General features: G+C 54.2%; 1 protein-coding gene across 1 annotated transcript; it reads right to left on the reverse strand.

The window, feature by feature from the left end:
* Nucleotides 1-488: 488 nt before the first annotated feature.
* GNS (glucosamine (N-acetyl)-6-sulfatase) lies at nt 489-14,105 on the reverse strand (the record flags this gene model as incomplete). The annotated part of the gene is made up of 9 exons (XM_084254995.1): nt 489-567; nt 1,509-1,669; nt 2,119-2,229; nt 5,040-5,147; nt 5,772-5,873; nt 7,630-7,733; nt 10,896-11,014; nt 12,527-12,609; nt 13,992-14,105. The coding sequence occupies 9 exons, from the start codon at nt 14,103-14,105 to the stop codon at nt 489-491; spliced, it is 981 nt and encodes a 326-aa protein (XP_084111121.1).
* Nucleotides 14,106-22,243: the final 8,138 nt, after the last annotated feature.

Raw genomic sequence — 22,243 nt, forward strand, 5'->3', positions numbered from 1 at the left:
CTGCCCGACACGGCTCAACGCTCGCTGCGCTGCGCGGGCAGCACCAGCCCGGGCCCCGGGGAGACTCGGCAGCGCCGGCTGGTGTGTCCGGCTGACGGGAGAGCAGCGGCACCTGCTCCTGGCCACGACCCCGCCGCGGGGGTTTCTCCTCCAGCGGGTGCCGGCAGCGCGTCTGACAGCAAAGCGCTCCGTCCGAAAAGCCCCGTGACAGCAGGTCGGGCTGTGGCCCCGAACGCGCCCGGGATACCCGCGCTCCGGGTGGGTCCGCAAAGCCAGGCGTGGAGTGCGGGGGCGAAGGGGCGAGGCCAGAGCGGAGGGGGGGCAGGGCGGGCAGAGCTCACAGCTTGTGCAGCCCGTCAGGCTGCTCTTTCATACAAGACTCAAACCAAAGCCAGTCCAGAAACTCCCAGGCGTGGTCGTGAGGACGCGCTACAGGCACCTACTGCAGTCACTCGTCAGGAAGAGGCGTGAGGGTCCAGCCGAGGCCGCTACAGAGGATGCTTGGAAAACCTCCGAGTCCTGACGCTGCCGTGGCTGCTGAACATGAGGCGAGGGTCGAACCTGTACCTGGGAGGGAGAAAGGACGTCAGCGCCTCCAGGGCCGGGAGGGAACCGGAGGGCGGGAGGGCGCAGGGCAGGGCCGGGGTCCTCTGCGAGGCAGCCGAGGACAGTCCATCCTGGCCAGCCAGCCGGAGGAGCGCAGGGAAATGGCGAGAGGAGAAGAGACGGTCCGGCCTCAGGGCTGGCAGGAAGATGCCCTGCTGGAGGGAGGCTTTCTGGGAGGAATCCAGCTGCTGCTGAACACCTGACTAGCAGCTCCGCAGCGAGACACACAGTGGCGGGCGGCCCTCAAACGTGGTAAATTTGGCTTATTATGAACTTAAGTCATTAACCTCCCTGAGTCAGGGAATTACTGGAAAATGTCTGCTACGTGACAAAGCTAATTTTGCCTCCCAAGGAAGGTCAGCGTCAATGCCCAAAGGTGACCTGAGTGGAGGTGTGGCTGCAGAAAGAACACAGCTGGCCGGGGTTAACTCAGCTCCAACAAGCTGTCGGCACCTCTGCAGCACGAGTTCGATCCCCGGCCAGGAGTGACCCATGTGGCGCAGCAGACCTCTCTGCTCTCCCCGCTGCTCCCCTCAGCAGTGTGTCAGTGGATCCGCCTGTTCCCTACTGTCCCTGGGGAATCCTCTAACCCCCCCCACCTCTAGCCTGCACCCCAATTCTTGTATGCATAAATAAAAATAAATCTTTAAAGAAGTAGATAGCTGGGGAGCCACTTCACATGCGCAGGCGAGAAACAACATACTCAGCCTGCTGCCTCGTGAGGCCAGCTTCCTATCACCTTAGCGCGTGGTTGGGCGGCACCGGGTGTGGGCCGCGCTGTCCCAGCCAACACGGGGAGGCACGCGACGGTCCCAGCAGGGGGTGGCTGGACGGGGGTCGCGCAGGACTGCGCCCGAGAACAGCATGGCTGCGCGAGGCAAAGCCCTGGAAAGGGAACTTACCCGGGGTCAAACACCCCAGGCGTGCGGCAGGTGGGCCCGGCGCAGGACTGCAGCATCATCAGCCGGTAGTTCATCTTCCCGAGCAGCTCCGGGTCTATGGTCTTGGCGATGTTCGTGAGCTGGTCCGGGTCCGCGGTCAGGTTGTAGACCTCCACGAACACCTGCGGGAAGAGCACGCGGGGGTGGAGCGCGCAGGCTGCGCTGGGAGAAATGCTCCGCGCGCGACTCCTGTCCACGCGGGAGCGGAGCCGCGGATGACGAGAAGGCCGGGGAGAATGTGATCTGGTCTCGGGAGCCTCGAAGGCCCCCAGCGTCTACTTGAGGCAATGGAGAGTCCGTTCCGGGGGTCCCACTGCTTTGGACGCGTGTCCACTTGCGGAACCGGGGGCCCCAGTGCGCCCTGTGCCTCAGGCAGGGTCCTCGGGACGGGCTAAGCGTTGGGCCACGCCGTGGCGGAGACATGTTTGACACGCTGCCTGCCGGCACCCTTTCTAGGAAAGCTCCCACGTCCGCGGAAGCGGCGGGGTCTCACCCCACCCCGGACACCAGCCGAAGGGCCCCTGGTGGAGACGCTGCCCGCCGGCGAGCACCTCGCCACCAGCAGCCTCACCTCCTGGTCGTCGAACTCGCAGTACTGCAGGTCCCAGCGCGCCGACAGGGTCCTCACGCAGGCGTACGTGTTGTTGTAGGCGTCTTCACACACGCAGTCCGGGAAACATTGCTGCGGGGACAGAGAAGGCCCCACATGCGGGTCCCGCTACTGGCCTGCAGGGCCCGAGCTGGCTCCGGTGAGACGGGCACGCGGGAATCGGGAGCCCTTCCCAGAGGAGCCGGTCAGTCAAGAGCAGACGAGGTGGAGGCGGCGGGTCCTGGGCTCAGCTGCTCCGCCGACTCCCCGTGACACAGGTGGGAAGGTTCTTCCTGAACCCCCCACCCCCCAGCACAGCCCCCAGCCCCCGGGAGGCTCTCACAGTCCCGGAGCTGCTCCCGGAGGAGCGACGGCACAGCCCACATCAGACACCCACCCTTGGAACTTGTGCCGGAAATGACACCGTTTGGCTTAGAACCAACCGGCCCGGGGAGCAGGAGACGCAAGGGGCAGCAAGGCCGGAGGGGCCACTCCTCGGAGCAGGCGTGCAGACCCGCTGCCCGGGGCCCCGTGCAACCAAGGTGCGGACGTCACACGAGGAGGGGACCCGTCAGCGACTCCAAAAGCACCTGGAGGGACAACGGGCTGTCTCCCGAGGGGGGGGCGCTGGCAGCAGCCACTTCTGCGCTCCCACTGCCTGACTCGAGCCTGGGTGGAGGGCGTCGCCTCGGTGCCGCCCCAGCCTCCCAGAGCCGGCGGCCTTGCCACCTCCGCCCCGGGCCGGCCGGCGCCAGAACGAAGGCCGGGACACGATCTTTGCACTTGCCCTGGACTCACGGCAGCTGCCAGCGCCTCGCTGGAAGGAGAGGACACACCCACCCAGGAGCCCGGCGGCCGCGGCCGTCCCCGGGGGGACACTTCCATCTCGCCAGCGCCCCAGGCCGGAGGGGCTCACGGCTGACGCCCACACGGCCATGTACGCCCGCCTGTTTTAAGAGCTAGTACCTGGGGTCCAGGCGCTCCGAGAGAGCCTCCCCCTTGGGACGCTGACACGCCCTGGCCCACGCACAGCAGCGAGGTCCTCTCTAACCCGGCCAGGGCGCGGGGCACAGCTGGAGGACAGAGGTCGCCGCCCACACAGCCACCCCCTCCAGGCCGGGAGAGCTGCGCTACCTGCCGCCCGGGGGCCACGGTGCGAGCCAAGCGAAGACACAGGTGTCCGCTCCAGATGAAAGGACCAGAAAAAACCTCAGGAAAAAAGAAGACTCAGAAAAAAGGAGCTGGAGGTGACAGTCACGAAAAGCCCGTCCCAGCGGGGGAGGAGCGCATGAGCAGCGAGACCTCGCGGCAGAGAGAAAGAAGCTGCCCGGCGCGCCACGGCGGAGGCGACACTAGCCTGGAAACACGCGAGAAAGGCTCGGCGGCGACCCGGCGACGGGAGAGGCGAACGTGAGGACAGGACAGAGCTCGCCCGGGGAGGCCACAGGAGGAAAGATGAAGGCGGCTTCAGAGACGTGGGGCCCAGCAAGCAGAACAGCGGCACAGCAGGGGCCGGGGGAAGGGAACCGGCACCAGGAAGTGCCTCAAGCTGGGGACACGCGGTCAGGCCCAGGAAGCCGTTTCAGATGCACCGAACCCCCAAAGATCCACACCCAAACCAGACCCAAGACGTCACAAGCTGAAGCGTCCTGAAAGCAGAAAAGGCGGCCCCGCACGACTGTCCCCGTCGGAAGCGGCGCGGGCCCGGAGCACACGCGGAGAGAGACGCTGGCGGGACCAGATCCCGACCGGGCAGGCGCCGACACAGAACCGAGGGGGAGAGAAGATGGCAACACCCAGCGCTCGCGGGACGCAAGAAAACGTGGAAGAAAGACCCACCGGAGAGCAGCTCCTTAGCGCGGGGAGGGGGTGACTCGCTCGGGACCCGACCCGCGTGGGCGACAACTCACACCGCAGCGCTCAGGGAAGGTGAGGGGCCAGCGGCCGTGAACCGTCGGGCGGGACGAAGGCACAGAGAGAGGCCCAGAGTGAACTCAACGTGACGTTACCGTTAACTTAAGACGCATCAAAACCTTGTCGGGGACCTTCTCGGCGAGAGCCCCGAAGACAACGAGCGTCACCGGAGCGGCACCCGGAGAGCAAGAGGAGCACCGCGAGCTGGAGACGGAAACTAACGTGGTGACGCCGGCACGCCTGTCGGGGGGTGTGTGACGTGTGCGTGACGTGCTCCCTTTTCGGGGTCTAAATTCTCTGATCAACAGACAGTGGCGCAATGCATTAAAAAAACAAAACGAAACAAAAAACCACCTCGTCGACTCAGCCGACGTATCTGAACCCACATTTCCCCGAGGCAGGCGGCAGCCGGCGGGTTCGCGAGTGGGTGCCCGACATTCCTGACCGTCAGGAAAAGGCAGCTCAGAACAAAAGGCTTTCCCTGCGCTCGCGCCAGACGGTCACAACCAGAAAGTCCCAGAGGAGAGGACGCGCATGGAGAGGACGCGCGCGGAGAGGACGCACGCGGAGAGGACGCGCGACCGCGCGGGGTGCTTCGGACTGGACAGCGGCTAACGACAGGTGGTCGGTGAACTCGCTCTGACGCCCGCCGCTTCCCAACACTTACAAACCACGAAGCTGGACACCTGGAGCTAAAACAAGGTGACGCTGCCGACTGGACCGCAAGGAAACCCCGCACCGCGCGGCAGGCGGCGGCTGGGATGGGAACCCGGCAGGTGCGCGCCGCTCACGAAACCGGGAGAATTCTAGGGGCGCCCTCGGAGAGCAGCCGACGTTTTCAGGGTCCCTGACCGGTCGTCCCCTCCGTCGACCCGCCACCCAAGGTCAAAGAGGCCTGGGGCTCGGCTGCGGGCTCGCGCACCCCAGCCACCCCCCCTCCCCCCGTGCCCTCGCCGACAGCTGCTGAGGCTGCGCCGGCCGCGACTCACCGACACTCCGGGGCTCAGGGCGGGACATGTGGGGTCCGTGACGTTGCGGCCTTCCCCCTGATACTCCACCAGCACGTCCGAGCGCCACGTCAGGTTCCCAGCGCCTCTCTGGGGAGAAGAGCAGAGCGGGTGTGTGGGGGCGGGGGGTACCCCGGTGTCAAGCATCCCAGGGTGACTCGCGCGATGGGACAGGAGACTTGTCGTGAAACCCGCGCCCCGGACAGGTCCTGCTAGTGTCGCTTCCAGAACAGTCTGGGCAGTTGGCATTCTCTCGGGCTTCTTGCCCCTCCTGGGGATTCATCTCCTTCCTCCCCTTCATTTCAGCCTTTCTTTGGCCAACACGAGTGACTCTCGGGCACTTCCTCATTCCTTTCGGCGTTCGTTAGTCATCTCTTTGACCATTATTGCTGCTGGGGTAGTGATCTGTGCTTTCTGAAGACTCATCTGTTCAAGCTAATTACCCTGTTCACGATCCTGTCAATATTCTCCCCGTTTGTCACCCATAATTCTGTTGATGAAAAGTCTGGGGGGGACACGTGGAGAGACGGACGCTCATGTCTGTAGGCGGCCCGCAGCCTTTCAGAAAAGTCCTTCCCACCACGAGAGAAAAGTTCTGTTCTCTGCTCTTCAAATTTAATGGTTTTATTTAGAATTTAAACCTTTATGTCTTTATATGACCTGGAATTTTTTCCAGAGTGTTGACTGAACACCTGACTGAGGGCGTTTACTCACCAAAATGGGCAGCAAAGACATCCCGTCCATCTGTGTCTTATTCAGGTTATAGCCAGCGATGTCCAGAATAGTAGGACCCAAGTCAATATTGGCAACGAGCATCTATGAGGGGGGAAAATACAAATAATTTGAAAAAACTGGTCCCATTTTCCTCTTCTACCTATACTGAGCTTTTTCTCCCCTACCCCATCAGCAAAGTTACTGAAGTCTTACTATTCCATATATTTACATATAACTGTAATAGTTAAAAAAAAAAAAAAAAAACCCTAAAGGCTTTCAAGGCTTTTAACAGATGCCCCAGGAAGTGAAATATTAATTCCACCCATATTGCAATGGATCAAAACATTTCTCAAAACTCCACACAAAATGTTCCAACTTGATCTATTAGTTTACTAGATTTGGGGTCACAGACTCCTGACAACGCTGAAACCGCCAGTCTAGGTGAGGTCAACGCTGAGACAAGAAGTCTGGGAGTCCTGGAGACAACACACCAGGGGAATGAAGGAGAACTCACGTTTCCTGACCACCTGTTCTGGGCCAATACTTCCCTTTTAGCCTCATTTAATGCTCACTGCAATTCCAGGAGGCAGGATTTCTTCCACTTTACAGATGAGAAGAAAAGGAGGAGCTGAGACCAAGTCAACAGCTTATAACTGGAATCCTAGCATTTACTGAAAGTCTTTAAAACCTCAGAAAACTCAGATTTCCTTAGATCATTTTAGGAAAGACCAAAGATTTAAAAAAAAAAAATCTGAGCCTCCCCGGTGGCACAGGGGTTAAGTCTCAGCACTACGAAGCTGTCCCCAGCCACTGCAGGTGTAAGCTGGGAAGAGATGGCGGCAGGGAAGGAGAGACAGGCACGCCTGGCCAGCACCGGGGCAGCACCTGCTCAGCCAACGCAGGTGCCGCCCGGGCACACTGAAGGTCGGGGCTGTCCAGTGTCCCTCTCCTCTTCCACCCCTGGGGCAGGAAGCACCCCCCACGGGGTGTGGCAAGCCAAGGCCAGCGAGAACCACGCAGGAGCTGTGTGGAGTCTGGAGCAGCTTTCCAGAGGACACGCAAAGCCAAAGCCTGGAGGACAGTGAGCTCCGCAGGGCAGGGCCTGCCGTGCCAGAGCGAGGGAGAGCTGTGGCTGCAGGGAGCCAAGTGCGTCCATTACTTGACCTTCTGCTCCCCGAACCTACCACGTTCGTCCTCAAGTCTGTGACTTCACCTTTGTTCTGCACAAATGTCTGCACGGATGCACGGATCGCTGCTCAGCTGACCCTGCTCCACATCCGGGTCTCCACTTGAGCGCCCGGGAGGCTTTCGTACTACTGCAGTGGCCGTGTCTGGCTCTCCCTGAGACGGGCAGTTAGAGCTGATCCTCCCTCCCAGCCAGGCCCAGGGTGCACAGACAGTCTGAGGGGTTCCCCACAGGGCGCTGGCCCACACCCACTGCTTCTCAGATCACGCGTGAACTTGAAGAAGGAAACAGAGGCTGGGTCCCCATTCCCGACCAAGTGAGCCCAGAAGAACCTTTTCTCCGGATGCTGCCGACTGCCAGCTCAGAAGGCACCTGACAAGCACCCTGATGGGAGTCCCTGCTCCCAGGTGAGATAAAGATCGAGTCTTAAAAGACAAGCAACGGCTGCTCACATTGGTGTGCTGCGTACACGTGGCGGTTGGGAGAGACAGCGAATGGGTGGAGGGGGCCAGGGTAAAAAAAAAAAAAAATACCCCTGTCCCTAGGTTTGTCAAGCACACTTATAAGACCTCCCACTGTCAGCAGACCCCCCGTCTCGCGAGAGCGACCCAGTCTGTCTCCTGCCAGGAGCAGGTGCTACCTGGCAGCGGCCGCGTCTCACCAGGCACTGACCTTGCTCGTCTGGTTTGGTCTGATCCCAGGCCCGCGCACCAGGAGTGGAACCTTGATATCGAATTCATACAGCTGTCTTTTGTCTATTGGCAAAGAAAACTGTCCTGAAAATAAAAAATATAGAGACGGAGCCAAGACAGAAGCGTTACTCACAGACCCATTCATTTCATCGATAGCAAAACTGAAAAAAACTTGGGGCTACTGATTATGGCATTTTACTAGCTGAAGTGATGAGCTCATCCTCTTTAAATAAACGCCCCGAGACTCCCCGCTCCCAGACGAGACAAATGAAAACAAACGAACGAGACGGGACGGTACACACATACCTAAAGTTCACGTATGATGCGCGGCCTGATCACAACTGAACGAGATTATTCTAAAAGCCAGATAATAAAAAAAAAAAAAAAAAAAAATCCCGAATACTTCCTGGCATTTCAAAATAATCAAACAATCGACGAGAAGTTCTACTCTGGTGAATGCCAGCTAGCTGCAGAGGGAGGGACAGAGTTGTGAAGTCAGTATTTTGCAATTTCTGGACTAAAGGAATGAAGTAACGATCATCCACGGAAGCTCCAGCCACAGAAAGGTTCACAGGAAGGACTCAGGCTGAGACCATGAGTCACTCCTACAGAAGGAAACCAGACACACGCCCTCAGGATGTGACGCAACAGAGAACACAGCAGCATCACCTAGAAAGCGTTCTCACCTGAAAATGTGAATCTCTATTTGGACTCTAAGCTTAACCACCGATCTATAGGAAATGCTAAATACAGACGAGGTAGCATGAGGCAGCAAGTAGCCAACTGCAGCACGTGACAGCCTTTTAAGGGGTACTTGATTTATTCAGTTCACTCCTTTTTTTTTTAATAGAGGCATGTTTTTATTTATTTATTTGTTTGTTTGTTTGTTTTGTTTATACAAGCACTGGGCACAGTCAGAAGCGCGGGAGGGTGAGAGAATTCACCAGAGCCAGAGCGGGGAGCAGAGCAGGCAGAAGGACCGAAGTTCACTGCTGAGGGGAGCAGCGGGTGGCAGGAGAGGGCTGCGCGCCCTGTGGGACCCTCCTCCGGTGGCCGGGGAGCAGCCGGGGATCGAACCGGCGCTGCAGAGGCCGCGGGCAGCTTCGCAACCCAGCGCTCTACCGCTGCGCCACCCGGGAGGTCCTATTCAGTTCACTTCTAATAGGCGACGAGAGCCGCAGCTTTATGAAAAGACAGGTGGGGAGGTCTCCGTCTGCCCAGCTATCGCTCCTTCATGATTTATCACTTTATAAAAACACCATGTAGTTTATTCCCCTCTCCCCTACTTCCTAGAGACCAGAAGGGCTTCATTAAATTCAAATGAAGCCTCGAGGGGCACAGTACATGCCATGGGGCCTAATTTCTCGTTAGAAATTAGGCAGCAGGGGCCTCCCCTGTGGCGCAGCGGTTGAGCGCTGGGTTGCGAGTCTGCTCATGGCCTCTGCGGCGCCAGTTTGATCCCCGGCTGCTCCCCGCCACCGGAGGAGGGTCCCACATGGCACGCAGACCTCTCCTGCCGCCCGCTGCTCCCCTCAGCAGTGTACTTCGATCCTTCTGCCTGCTCTGCTCCCCGCTCTGGCTCTGGTGAATTCTCTCACCCTCCCGCGCTTCTGACTGTACCCAGTGCATGTATAAACAAAACAAACAAACAAACAAATAAAAAAAAATCTATACAGCTGGCATTTAAAAAAAAAAAAAAAAAAAAGAAATTAGGCAGCAGAGAGGGTGACAACGAGGCCCTTTGACCGCCAAGTTCTGTCCCTTAGGCACCTCGGGTGTTTTGAGCCCCACCCATGCCCAGTTCCTCCTCAGCCATAACCCCATGACTTTATCTCATGACCTCTGGGGCGGGATGGCAGATGGAGAAAAACCCGTCCTTGGTGATTAGCAGTTACTGATCTGCTTAAATCAAAAGTTTCAAGTACAGTTTCATAATGGTAATTTTCTAAATCTATTATTTTATATAGATCAACTGTAACTCTTCTGTGACGCTGAGCTTTGCCTTATCAGCTGGGACTATTTGGTAAATGTGAAGTATAATTTCTCCTGAAAAGACAGGATAAAAACGTTTCTTCTTTTGAGTTACCAAGTGTAAAGTTGATCTGGTTTAACTGTGCTCGATGGTGACCACAGACGCTCTTCTGCTCACTCACTGCACTTTCCTGCACACTCGGGCTGCCGCAGGCTCAGCGTCAGCTACGCATGCTCACACTGTCCTACCTCTGCCAGCTGCAACCTCAGCGAGCTGGACTCTGTGCCCAGTGAGGGGCTCGTATTTATCTGTGAAAAAACTCTGGCCCTTCACCTGTCCCTCCTTGTCCCAAACCAGAAGCCAGACATTTCTTAAAGAATTCTGGCTCCTTAGAACATGACACATTCCAAAGGATGAGACCAGTTCTTCCCCGAATAAATCAGTGGCAAACAATAGCCCTGGGAGAAAAGAAAAAATAAAAGCAGCGCAGACTCTGCTAAACCCGACAGTCAGGTACGTAATCAAGTGGGATCACAACATCTGTGAGTGTCTGCAAAACCTTCTGGCAAAAAACAATCAAACACGGGGACGATAAGGACACACGGAGCCTGACCACATGCAGCTGACCCTGCCGAAGCTGGACAAGGGACGTTATTCCACGAGCCTTTAGATGTTTAAAAATAGTTGTAACAATAATACTCTAAGTGTCTAATCAAACCGCCCCTATGCAAGCAGGTCTGTTAATTCCATTCAGATGGAAGTTTGTAGATGGGGAAAGAAAACATTTGCTTGTAACTACAGAAGGCCCAAGTAGAAATTCTAGACCAAAGTCAAGGGCTTGAGGTTGATTCATGCTGTGGTTTTGACAACATTAAAAAACAAAAAACCACACACGAAACTAATTTCACAGGAACAGAGCCCCTGCGTCCTCCACAAGCTTCTCTCTGTCCTTCTGCATGAAACATGGTTACCCCACTTTCAAAGGTCTGCTCGACCTTATATCTACTTCAGCTTCTTACTCTTCAGGACGTCGGCCTGCAACCCACCCCTCCTACTCTGCTGCCGGCTCCTGGAAAACTGTGCCTTTCCATATGCAGAACAGCCAACAGTGAAACCTGGCGCGTCCAGGTGGGGACGAACTGGCCTCTACGTGGAGGGACCCGAGGGCCAGCCTCCGCCCGGCCTGCCCCCTGTCTGCCTGCTGCTGGGAAGAGCTGGGGCTGCCTGCCACCCACGCGGTGAGCAGGGAAAGGACACATGGTCCTGCGCCTCACCTGTGTGGTAGCCGTTGTCTGAGGTATAAAAGATGTAAGTGTTGTTGAGCTCCCCGTTAAACTCCAGTCTCTTGACCAGTTTCTCCACAAGATCATCGACAGAGAGGAGAGTCTGCCACCTGGACATGGGCGAGGGAAGCAGCAGTCTTAGTGTCAGAGCCAGGGCCCACCGTCTTCCACAGAGGAAGGAAACTCACCCCAAAGCAAACACTCAGGGAAACCTCCAAAGCAAAACATTCAGAGCCGCTCTCCCAGCAGCTCAGGTCCCCTATTATCTTTCGCCACATTAGAAAAATCAGATTAGAAAATTCCAGAACATAATTAGTTCACCCCAAATCTAACTGAAGTCTCTTTGTTGTTTTTTTTTTTTTTTTTAAAGATTTATTTATTTATTTACACAAGCACTGGGCACAGTCAGAGGTGCGGGAGGGTGAGAGGATCCACCAGAGCCAGAGCGGGGAGCAGAGCAGGCAGAAGGACCGAAGGACACTGCTGAGGGGAGCAGCGGGCGGCAGGAGAGGTCTGCGCGCCATGTGGGACCCTCACCCATTGGCCGGGGATTGAACCGGCGCTGCGGAGGCTGCGGGCAGCTTTGCAGCCCAGGGCTCAACCGCTGTGCCACCAGGGAGGCCCTCTTTATAATGTTTTATTATTTATTCCTTTATAATGTTTTATTATTTATCCCTAGTGGTGAGACAGAGGAGGGACAGTGGGCAGCTCTGTACTGGCTCACAGAGGTGAGTGTAGGCAGATTTATCACACAACACTGCGTAGCAGCCCCAAGTAGGGGTCAGCAGGCCAGAGCCCATGGGCTAAACTCCATCCACTGTCTGTTTAGCTGTTTATTTAATCGTAGTAAAAAACACAAAACTTGAGATTTCTCTTCCCAACCACTTTAAGTGTATAGGTCAGCGTGTTAAGTAAAATTCATGCAGTGAGCAGACCTCCAGAACTTTCCATCTTGCAAATCTGAATCTCTCCCCTAAACCATGCACTGTCCTTCCCTTGCACTAACACATCTTGCTGGCGCGCAGCCCTGCTCAGTCACATTGCCCAGGCCGCCTCTGCTCCGGCAGCAGCGCCGGGCCGCTGTGATAAAGACCGTTTGCCCTGCGGTGCTGTAACAGGGTCTACCTCTGTGCAGGGAAAGTTCACTGACTACAACCTAAATTCTTCATAGCCTAAGAGAAAGTTGGTGAATTTTGAAAAAGTGACTTAAAAGAATTTCTTGAAAATTTCAAGCCACAAAGGCAAATGCTTGGCTCTAGATTCAGCCTTCAGATCTTATGCACGTATCAGAGCTCTTCTCTCCAAGTGAACTTTTCTGTGGACACGGGACAAAGTGAAATTTTCTTTGCACTCCAGTTTGCAACATGTATTAACAAGTAATAAAACTGGATTGCTTGATCAGTCCTTGGTCCAAAGGCCGCCTCATCTACAGGCAATGAGAAGTGGACAGACCTCTCTGCCCGTGACAGCCGCCTTCCCATCAGAAGGTCTCTCCCGCCAACGCGCTCCCCGCCCTCGGATGTGTGTCTTGGAGACAACGTGTGGCGCAGGCGCAGGCCCTGTCCCGAGCGGATCTGGAGCGTCCCAGAGACCAGCCAGGTGGAGCAAGCAGCAGTTCTTACCTTTTCCTAAATGCGTTATCTAAAAACTGTATTGAAGAATTGGTCATTGGGGTCTTAGCTTGTCTGATTAGCCAGTGCTTGTTCTGGAATTGGAAAGAAAAAAACTGTTAACAAGTCACACAGTCAAAATAAACTCAATAATAAGGCTCACTCTGTAGTTTAGCGAGAAGGAACAACCTTGAACCCATTTAAGGAACTTCAACCTTGCTTGTCCTCCACTTGCCCCTCCCAGTTAAAAAAAGGACCGGAACCTCTGCACATCGGCACTCGCGCCTTCTTTCAATTCCTCCCGCCTCCCTGAGGGTGAGGGCCCGGGCGCCTTAGTTACTCACATTAGGAAGGGGCTCAGCCAATGACTCGGGAAGCTACTGGCTAAAATGAAGCGGAATGTGTGCTTCTGAGTCTAGAATTTTCGTCTACGAGCCAGACTTGACCTTTCCCTAACTCCGCCTGGTACGTCATCACTCCCCTGTCCTCGACTTTCCTACCCGCATGACCCTAGAACCGTGGGACAAATCTCGCAACAATTTCTTAAAATTTCAAGTCCAAATCCGGAGCATTCCCGTGTAAATAAAAAAGCCACGTTTTTAAAAACAAAAGCGTTCTCGGACAGTATTAACCCTCTCCGCCCCCATGACGAAACCCTGCATCAGCTCCCAAACGAGGCTCCTCAAAGTCGTCTTTAGCGCATGGGAGAAATGCTGGTGCCGCCTCCTCCCGAAAACCCACGCGAACACGAGCCACGGGGAAATCCTGCGCAAAGGGACGTACTTAAGCCGCCGTCTGAGGGCCGCGAGCTCCTCTCGGACCACAGCCTGAGACTGCCCTTTAGGTAAAACCCAGTTCGCCCAGTGCTGAAATCGTGCTTCAGCGTGGCCCGCCACATGCCAGGTGGGATGCGGGTGCCTTGTGTCCTTTGTGCCAGGCCGCGGCTACCCAAGATGGGCATCGCCCCCGGCCACAGGAGGGCGTCAAGCACCCTGCTCAGGCCAGGTCACTTAGCTGGAAAGTGGCAGTGCTCGGGCTAACGCCCAGACTCAATCTTTCTGCCACCTCCCGGGTCATTAAAGCGTCTGCGTTACAGGCACGAGGGGCAGGGCACGCCGCCTTTCAGCCCGGAGGTGCCATACCCCTGTGCTAAGGAGAGTAACTTGAGCTGTGCTTTAATACACCTTCATCTCCCCGAGCGCAGCTTCCTCGGTGGCTGCCAGGCGGGAGAGAGCGAGCGCGCAGGAGGCCGGAGCACCCGCAGCTGAGAGACGGCATGTCCACACCTTCCCCTGGCGTGCAGCAAGAGCCCCGTCTACCTGTGCTCCTGAAGCAAGCGCACGCCACCAGGTGAACTTGAGGTGGGTACAATACCTTTAAAATATCTGGAAGGAAACCAGCTACCAGGTCGAAGGTTCCCGACAAATACATCACAGTGTAAGTGCACTGAGCATGGCTCATTCTGGGCGGGAGTTACCGTTCCGTGGATGTTGAAGTTCTTGCTTCTCGGTGCAGAGACGTTCTGGAAGGCCTTCTGGTACTGCGGGGCGGCCGTCCACGGGGAGTGAGGCGCCGGCGTGGAGATGAGCATGAAGAACGGCTCGGAGTTGGACTTGTAGTCCAGGAAGTCCAAGGAGACGTTAGCCTGACACACAAAGACGGGTCATCTCCGGCCCTGCCAGCAGCAGAGGACCCGACAGACACCCTCTGGTGAACAGGAGGTTCGGGGTCACACCAGCTGTTAACCCGTCTCGGCACACCATTTATACAGCAGTCATTTGTAAGCATATCGTAGGGACAAATATTTGACTTTCAAGCAACACTGGGATTGAAAAGCAGACCACCCTAGAAAGGCAGTAGAGCTCTTGGTGCCTTCACATGATCTAGAAATTGTTATGCCTCCCAGAAAGAAAGAAACGGGAATTTGGTGATTTAGTATCGACTCACAGGAACACAACCAGGAGTATTATTTGATGCCTAATTATAAGGAGTCACCTTAATTCACAGGAATGAGGGTGGTGGATTATGTTACCTTGGCCTTAAAACATAGAGAGTAGCTAACATAAGTTACTGACGACTGGAATAGTTACGCTGAATGAGTAATAATCCAAATACATCTTGAACTTGGGAATAAGACTGGGGTCAGCAGTAGGAACCCGTCCAAAGTAAAACTTCTACAAAGTCATTTCTCTAGTCTTACAGATTAGCCTTTGGAAAGGGATTTGTGGCTGGAATTTTAAGAACATTAGTGCTGAGCCTGGCTTTTATACAGAGAAAAACCCCCTCCGGATTCTTAATGAGTTGAAAACATTCTTGGCCACTGAATTATCATACAGTCACATTATTTAACGTGAAAAAATACATTACTACGTTTTCCAGGCAGAGTCTTGAATTAAATGTGAGTCTGCTCTGCAAGGACAGAGTCTTAGTAACTTACCAAAACATCGGTCAGGTAGTCCACGCTATAGTTTCCGCCATGCCTCCGTGCCTTCCCGTTGATAGAGAGTGTATAGTTATAGTATTTAGAATTCTTTTCCTATTAAGGAGAAGAGAGTCAAGTTTGTCATGAGGTCACTGTACAAAAATGAAAGCTAAAACCCATGCTGGGCTAATGATGCTGTTTAAATAGTGATAAGATTTTTAAAAAGGTAATTACTCAGTCAATATTGAATTGGATTTTTGAACTAGGGTTTTATTAACTACGAGCATAGTTTCAACAATAGGTCCTTTTTCCAAAAGCCAGAAGTGGATCAGGTAGAACAGCAAACTTTGTATAATCCAAGAAAAACACCTCAGAAAGGAGATTACTAGACAGATTACTAGACTTCTTTTAAGGAAATAAAACAATCATAAAAACAAACTTAAGTTATGTCTATATCAGAGATGAATTAGGAAGAGTATTTTGCGTCTGGAGGGCTGTGTGCACTGGTCACTGCCTGCAACAGTCACTCACCAAGGCATACCAGTAGCTCCAGCCCAGGGGAATGTGCTCTAGTCCGCCTGCGTCGGGGGCTCCGTACTGCAAAGCAAGACAGCAGGACATGAGAAGTGCCGGGACAGCCAGGCCCGAGAGAGACAGGACGCTCTCAGAATTGTTTCAGATCACGCCCGAATCAGAGTGGATACTCCGTCCCCCCGAGCATGGACTTGTGAAAGGGTGAAGAGCGCTGTGTCCCTAGACACTCCTCCAGTAGACAGACTACAGTTAGCCCAGTCTACACTTGCAAACTGTTCTGCATGGCCAGCGAGCTCAGAACTGTTTTCCCAACCATTAAACAACACTAAAAACCAAAAAAAGGAATGTTTTGTGACATGTGATGGTTACAAAAAATTCAAATTGCAGTGAAGATAAAGGTTTTTTGGAGCACAGACAGGCTCAGTGGCTCATATAATGTCTCTGGCCACTTCCACAGGAGGCTGCAGAGCTGGGAAGCCACAAGGGCTATGGCTGCGCAGTCTACAGTATCTGTCCTTTGGCCCTTGACAGAAGGGGTCCGCACGCCTTAGCCCACAGGCCGAGCTACTGTCGGCACAGGCAGAACAGCTCAGCTGACCGCATAGCTAGGAACAAAATAAAAGACTGTGAGTTCTTCATCAGCCCGCTAACTTCAGTTGTTCCTCTGAGGAGATCTACCCCTGGAGTTCAATTCACCCGATGGATGGGTCAGGGGAGAGCCACAACCGCCGTTCCGTTTCACCGCGACAAGCCTAACACCGTACTGCGACCTTGGCAAGGTTTAAATCAATTAGAATTTAATTAACCCTTGACAACTAAATCTTGGCACTTTAAAGAATTTCTCCGAGTGTTACGTCCATGCTGGATGCTTACGAGCCTGCAGAGCAGGGCAGGTTCTCTACGACGCAGAGCCTCGCCGCAGTGATCTGCATCTGTACTGGATTTTCACGATTCTTTTCAAACTGATTCATCTTCCTTCCAACTCACAAAGTGATAAATCTCCCCAATTACGAGGGGAAGAGTTAACAGAAAATTCAGATTTTAAAGTCTCCAGTGAACACAGATAAAGTACACAGGAAAACATACATGTGTTCACTGTCCTGCATCTCCAGTTTTACCCAGAAGACAACCCTGAACGCGCTCACACACTATTTCCGTGACGCTTGCACCCTGACGAAAAGGTAGCGCCATGCAGTGGGCCCAAGGCCATGATATCTGGCCTGGCAGGTCACCACAAGGCACCCTCCCTCCGCCAGGAGGCCAGCACACGCTGCAATGGCCCAGAGCTCTGGGGGCTGGGGCGCCCCCTCTGCTAGTTCCCATTCTTCACCGTAGCCAACAGGCTGAGCATTGTGTTATTACAGTTCAGGGGAGATTCTAAAAAGATCTTCACTTTGAGAAGGTGAAGGGGATCCTGGTGAAGAGGAACTGGACGGCCCCGTGACAGCCGTGTGACCAGCACAGCTCTGGGGAGGGGGGGGGGGCGCACCCGCCAGCAGCAGGCTCGGGCCAATCTATGAAGAAACTCCCCCGAGGCTGTTGCAAGGAAGCGCAGCTGTAGTACAGAAACCACGACGGTGTGTTTATGTCTAGTAATTCTCGATGAACAGTCAGGTGAAGATAAAACAACATATACCACAGCTTTTTCTTAAACTGATACTCATTAAAAACAGCATGAATTTACACTCACATTTGAAAAACGAGTAAGAGGGAACAGCCTTTTCAACATACCTCGTTCAAGTATTTCCCTGCAAAAAAGGTTTGGTAACCACACATTGAGTTGAGAATTGCTGGGAAAGTATTTGGTTCTTGGATCTTCTGCCAAGACTTGCTGCTGCAGTTCCCCTCTAAAGTGTTGTTCACCACGTGGTGGTTGTGAGGGTACTTCCCCGTCAGGATGCTGGCGCGGCTGGGGCAGCACAGGGCACTCGGCACGTACTACAAAGGGGACAGGGGTGAAGGACACGGTCACAGGAGATTCTGCCCTACTTACTAAAATGCGAAAAGGAAAGCTGCTCAACAGTCTAAACTTCAAATTTCTAGTTTCCCATGGAAGAGTCTCTACACGACAAACCACAGCTGCTGTATGTCACGCAGACAGTCCAGCAGATTAAACCAAACACGAGAACAGATTTTTTTCCCCAGGTGGTTCCTTTCTGCAAAATAAAGTGAGTTACTCGACTCTCATCTGCCAAAGAAGTAATGTTTATGTGCAAGGAGCAAAGCACAGTGGGAGCTGCATCTTAACCAAAGGTGAAGGCCACGGCCTGACTCCAAAGCAGGCGAGCAGCAGAGTTCGCTTTCAGGCTGGCCTGGCGTTTCTAAGCGCTTCCTGTCCCACTCTAAACAGGACCGAGGAACTTGCTCCTACTTTGTATCTGTGAGCCCTGTCATTAAGGCGTCCCCCGTCCAGCTCAACAGTATTTGTGTGAGTCTCAGTGTGCATCACGCAGCCACTCACGGAGGGCAGGCCCTGGCGGACGCTCACACGGAGGGCAGGCACACGCAGGAGAGCACATATTCGCCAAAACTACACACTATCCTTTTCAAAAACTTAGTATTTGGTCTTTTCAAACTGAATGTGTGGGGTAACATCCCCACTGCGCACTGGCCAGCTGCACCTATGTGATGCTTCCTGGGCTTTACCCGTTCTTCCTCCTGGGGCTGCTGGACGCTTGTCACGTGGTATGAGTCAAGGTGGGTGCAGTCAGGTGACAGATACGCACGATTTTTTCCTTTAAGTTTTGGTCGATGTTTGTCTTTAGAAATCTCCACATCGACAACTTTTAATTCTTTCCCTTTGTTGCCTGACCTACTTTCTGGCCAGTGCCACACTGTTTACTGTGTTTTCTGATCGCATTTTAGCATTCGAAGCGCAGGTCTTCCATTAAAGAGATTCATTGACTTTCCTAACCTATTTATTATTCCAGATAACTTTGGAATCACAACTCAGTATAAAAAAATCTTGTTAGGATTCTTATTAGAATAAAATTTTACAATATTGTGTCATCCCACAGAAAATGATGTGCACACATTAAATACTTTATCATTCACAAAGTTCTTAGACTTTATTTATACGGATGTTGGCCATTACTGGCTGCGAATATCTGTTTTCCTGCTCCGTGAATGTAATATTTTCTATGCTTCTCTGATTGGTTATATGGAAGAAAGTTACTCTTTTCATTTCTACCTTACTAAATTCTACTAGTTTCCCAGTAATCCTATGTTCTCTACGTGGCAAGTCCAAACAAGTGAAAGTAACTTGCTCTCTGTCCAGCAGGTGCCCGGACCCCACAAGCTGACGGCGCTCACGAGGCGGCTCCCAACCCACTCAACGGGAGTGGGCGGCTCTCACCTCGTCCAGCAGCAGCGCTGCGCGTCTTCCCCTGGGACTGTAAGGTGGACTATTTGCTTCCAACAGCCATCATAGGAACGATGTGGCCTTCAAACAGTTTACTAAATTACCAGGAAAGGATGCTGCCACGAGGATTTTCAAGCATCCTTTGAGCTGAAAATCTACTTTTCTCTCTCGCAGCCGATGGCCTCACATGACGGGCAGAACCGCCGCATGCAGCGTTGCTGTGAGCCAGGCACCTGTGAAAGTGCAGGCCCTACAGGTACCAACTCACTCAACTTAAAAAACCAGGTAGTTTTTATATGATGGGGAAATACAAAGGATGTATTTAACTTAATACAAAGGATGTGTGTAATAACCGATCCAAGTCACACAGCTAGGAAGCGGCGGTGACAGTATTCAAAGCTCGAGGACTGGGCTCCTGAGCGTGTGGTCCAGAGCGCGTTCCATGCCGCTGGTGTCAAGCAGGTACCTTAAGGGACTACAGTTTCATTTCTTTGACTTTTATTTGTGTGTGTGTATGTGCGTGTTTTGTTGCTATTTTTATCTTTGTCGAGCTTGGCTCTCAGGCTTTATAAAACGGCCTGCCAACTTTTACCATGGAACCGTTCACAAATGTTACTTGAGTCTTATACATCATCTTCAAACCTGAAAGAGTGGGCGTGAAATAAAATTCTGTGATCCTGAGTTGTAGAACATACTGGCTTAGAAAATACCAGTAACTAATCTTCAACTGGTATAAAATATGATTTCAATGAAAACAATGTACATCACGTTAAATAAAAATCCTTTTTTCAGATCAGGCATTGAGGAAAAAAACTGAGGAAAAACATTGTATCAGACAACACTGAAAAGTGTCCTCAGAACATAAATACAAGTCTAATAAAATTAAAGCAGCTTTGAAACTTACAGCGCTGGAGAAAGTCATGCCCATCTCTCCGATGAGAGCCTTTGTTTTCTTTAGGGGTGTCTGTAAAGCAAGAAATTATCTGTTAAATGATCTCTTCCAAAGAATGAAAACCAACCAAAATGCATATGCCTTGCATCTTCCTCTCACTCCCACATGGCCAGCTCCACCTGACACAGCTCAAGGGCATCCCGCCCTTCCGAAGAGACCCAAACGAGGTGGTCATGGCCACACGTCCGGAGCAAGGCCAGGAGGCCATGTTCACAGGAAGGGACAGGTCCAAGCTGATGGCACTGTTCTAGCAAAGCTGATTTCAATGTAATTAAACGCTGGTGTCACGTTCTCTTTTGTCAGCAGCCCTCGCACAAGACGGGGCGGAACTGTGTTCGTTCATCTCTAGAAGCAGAGCGTGGGGACTAACTGAGAGAAGTCTTCTTTGAGACAGATACGTGAAATTGCTTCGGTTCTGAAAGCCAGACGAGGTCCTGAGACCTACAGACCGACTCAGTGGTGGAGCCCAGAGGCCGTTTTCAACCATTACTGTGCGCTCGCGGCGGCTCTGTACCCACAGCCACCTCACAGGCGCTGGGCCAAGGGCACACAGGTGCACTCGCCCGGCAAGCAAAGGCCTCGTCACAATTTACTTTTATTCTTGTTCTTTATCTTTTGTTCAGTGATTTATTTCAAATCACATAGTCAGATTTCTTCTCATTCATGGATTTCAAAACTTTTTCACCCTGATTTTGAGGAGCAGCACCCAATCATAAAACAGAAGAGACCAGCAAGGGTGCAGTTGGTATGTAAAGTGCGTGACAAGCGTTGCCTGACAGCACAGCCGCCTCCTGGTGCTGTCAGAGAAGCAGATGCCTCTGGCAGAGAACACCTGGAGGACACCCAACTTCCCTTTTAGGGTGAATGATTTGAAAAAGAGCAAGTTGTACTTCCGTGAAGAAGGATGTCCAACACGCCATGACGGCATTCAAGTAAAATCAAGAAAGAGGAATAGCTCCCTGGGCAAAAAACCTAAAGATTAAAAACAGCCTCGCAACGATGCCTGCCACAGATGCAGTGAGATGTCAGTGACACCACATGAAGACAGCGATGACTGAGAGACTCCACCTTAAACTACCATCGCACACGTTGTAATCTTTTGCCCTGGGTTGGCTGAGGAACCGACTACTGTTTATTTTGCCAACTATGGGGCCAATTCAGAATCTTCTCTGGGTCAGAGGTCACCCTCTCTCCGCAAAAATGAAGAGTATAAACAAAGTATTAGACATAAATTAAGGGGTTCCATGCCCCCCCCATCCCTAAATGTCACTGGAGACTCTCATCTGACATGTGTGACTAAGAAAGAGGAAGAGCTGGTGTGGGTAGGTCAGCATTGACAGAATTCTCTAGAAGCAAAAGCATGTGACTCCGAGATCACAAGGCACCTGGGCTGACCAGCTACAGGAACCTTGTCCAAGCGACTTAACCCCCCAACTCTTCCTTTTCTCCTGTTTCAATTTAGGAAAATGCCCTCAGGAGAGCCCCTTGGTGACCAGAGCGACAGCTCTCACCCTCCGGCTCGCCCTCAGCCTGCGCGGCCCTTCAAGCGCGCCAGCGGGAGACTTGGGAGAAGCTGCGGGGGGCGCCCCAGGGGCGCACTGTCAACCTGGGCTTATTGCCCCCGCTCAGGGGTCGCTCCTCCCCCCACGGACACCGGCTTAAAGGACCAGACGAACGAGCACGCGGTGGGGCGAGGCCTGACACCCGAGAAGACCCATCTGAGGTCACGGGAGGAGGCGCGGAGCCCCGGAGGCCTCCAGGAATGCGGCTGGAGGGTTTGCTGCTTCTCACAAACTTCCCCGAGCAAAACCACTTGTTAAAGGGACGGGCTGCGAGGGGATGAGGGGGGAGGCCGGGGTAGGGGGACCCCGGGGAAACGCAGGAGGGCGGGGAGCGCGGGACCCTGGGCCCTGGCCGGGCGGGAGAGACACTGAGACTCGGGCAGGAGGCGCGGCCGCGACCCAGCCCCGACCCAGACCCACGCCCTGCGAACACGCGCTCGCGCCTCAGCCCCGGCCACGCACGGCCGCGCTCGTCTCCCCCGCGCCCCGGGCAGCTGCTCCCGGCTCCCCCGCACGGCCGGGCTGGCCTCCCCCCCCCGGGCGCTCGGGCCTCCTCGCCGGGGCCCCGTGGTCGCGGCACAGGGGGGGACGAGGGGCACTCGGGGCCGGCGGGAGGGCCGCGGGCGCGGCTGGGGGGGCGAGGCCCCGCCAAGCGGGAGACGGGGGCGGGGGGCGGGGGGCGGGCGCCGGGTCAGCCCCGCGCGCTCCCCGCCGCGGCCCGGCTGCCCCGACCCCGCAGTCCCAGGGGCCTCCCGGCGGCGCGGGCCCGAGGCCGGGGCGCGCAGGTGCCTCACCCGCAGGGCCGCGGGCGGGCGGGGGGCCCGGGGGGCGCGGGGCGCGTTACCATGCCGCCGAGCAGCGCGTCCTGGTCGTCCGCGAGCAGCAGCACCACGTTGGG

Source organism: Talpa europaea (assembly GCF_964194135.1).
Source record: "Talpa europaea genome assembly, chromosome: 15".
Classification (NCBI taxonomy): Eukaryota; Metazoa; Chordata; class Mammalia; order Eulipotyphla; family Talpidae; genus Talpa; species Talpa europaea.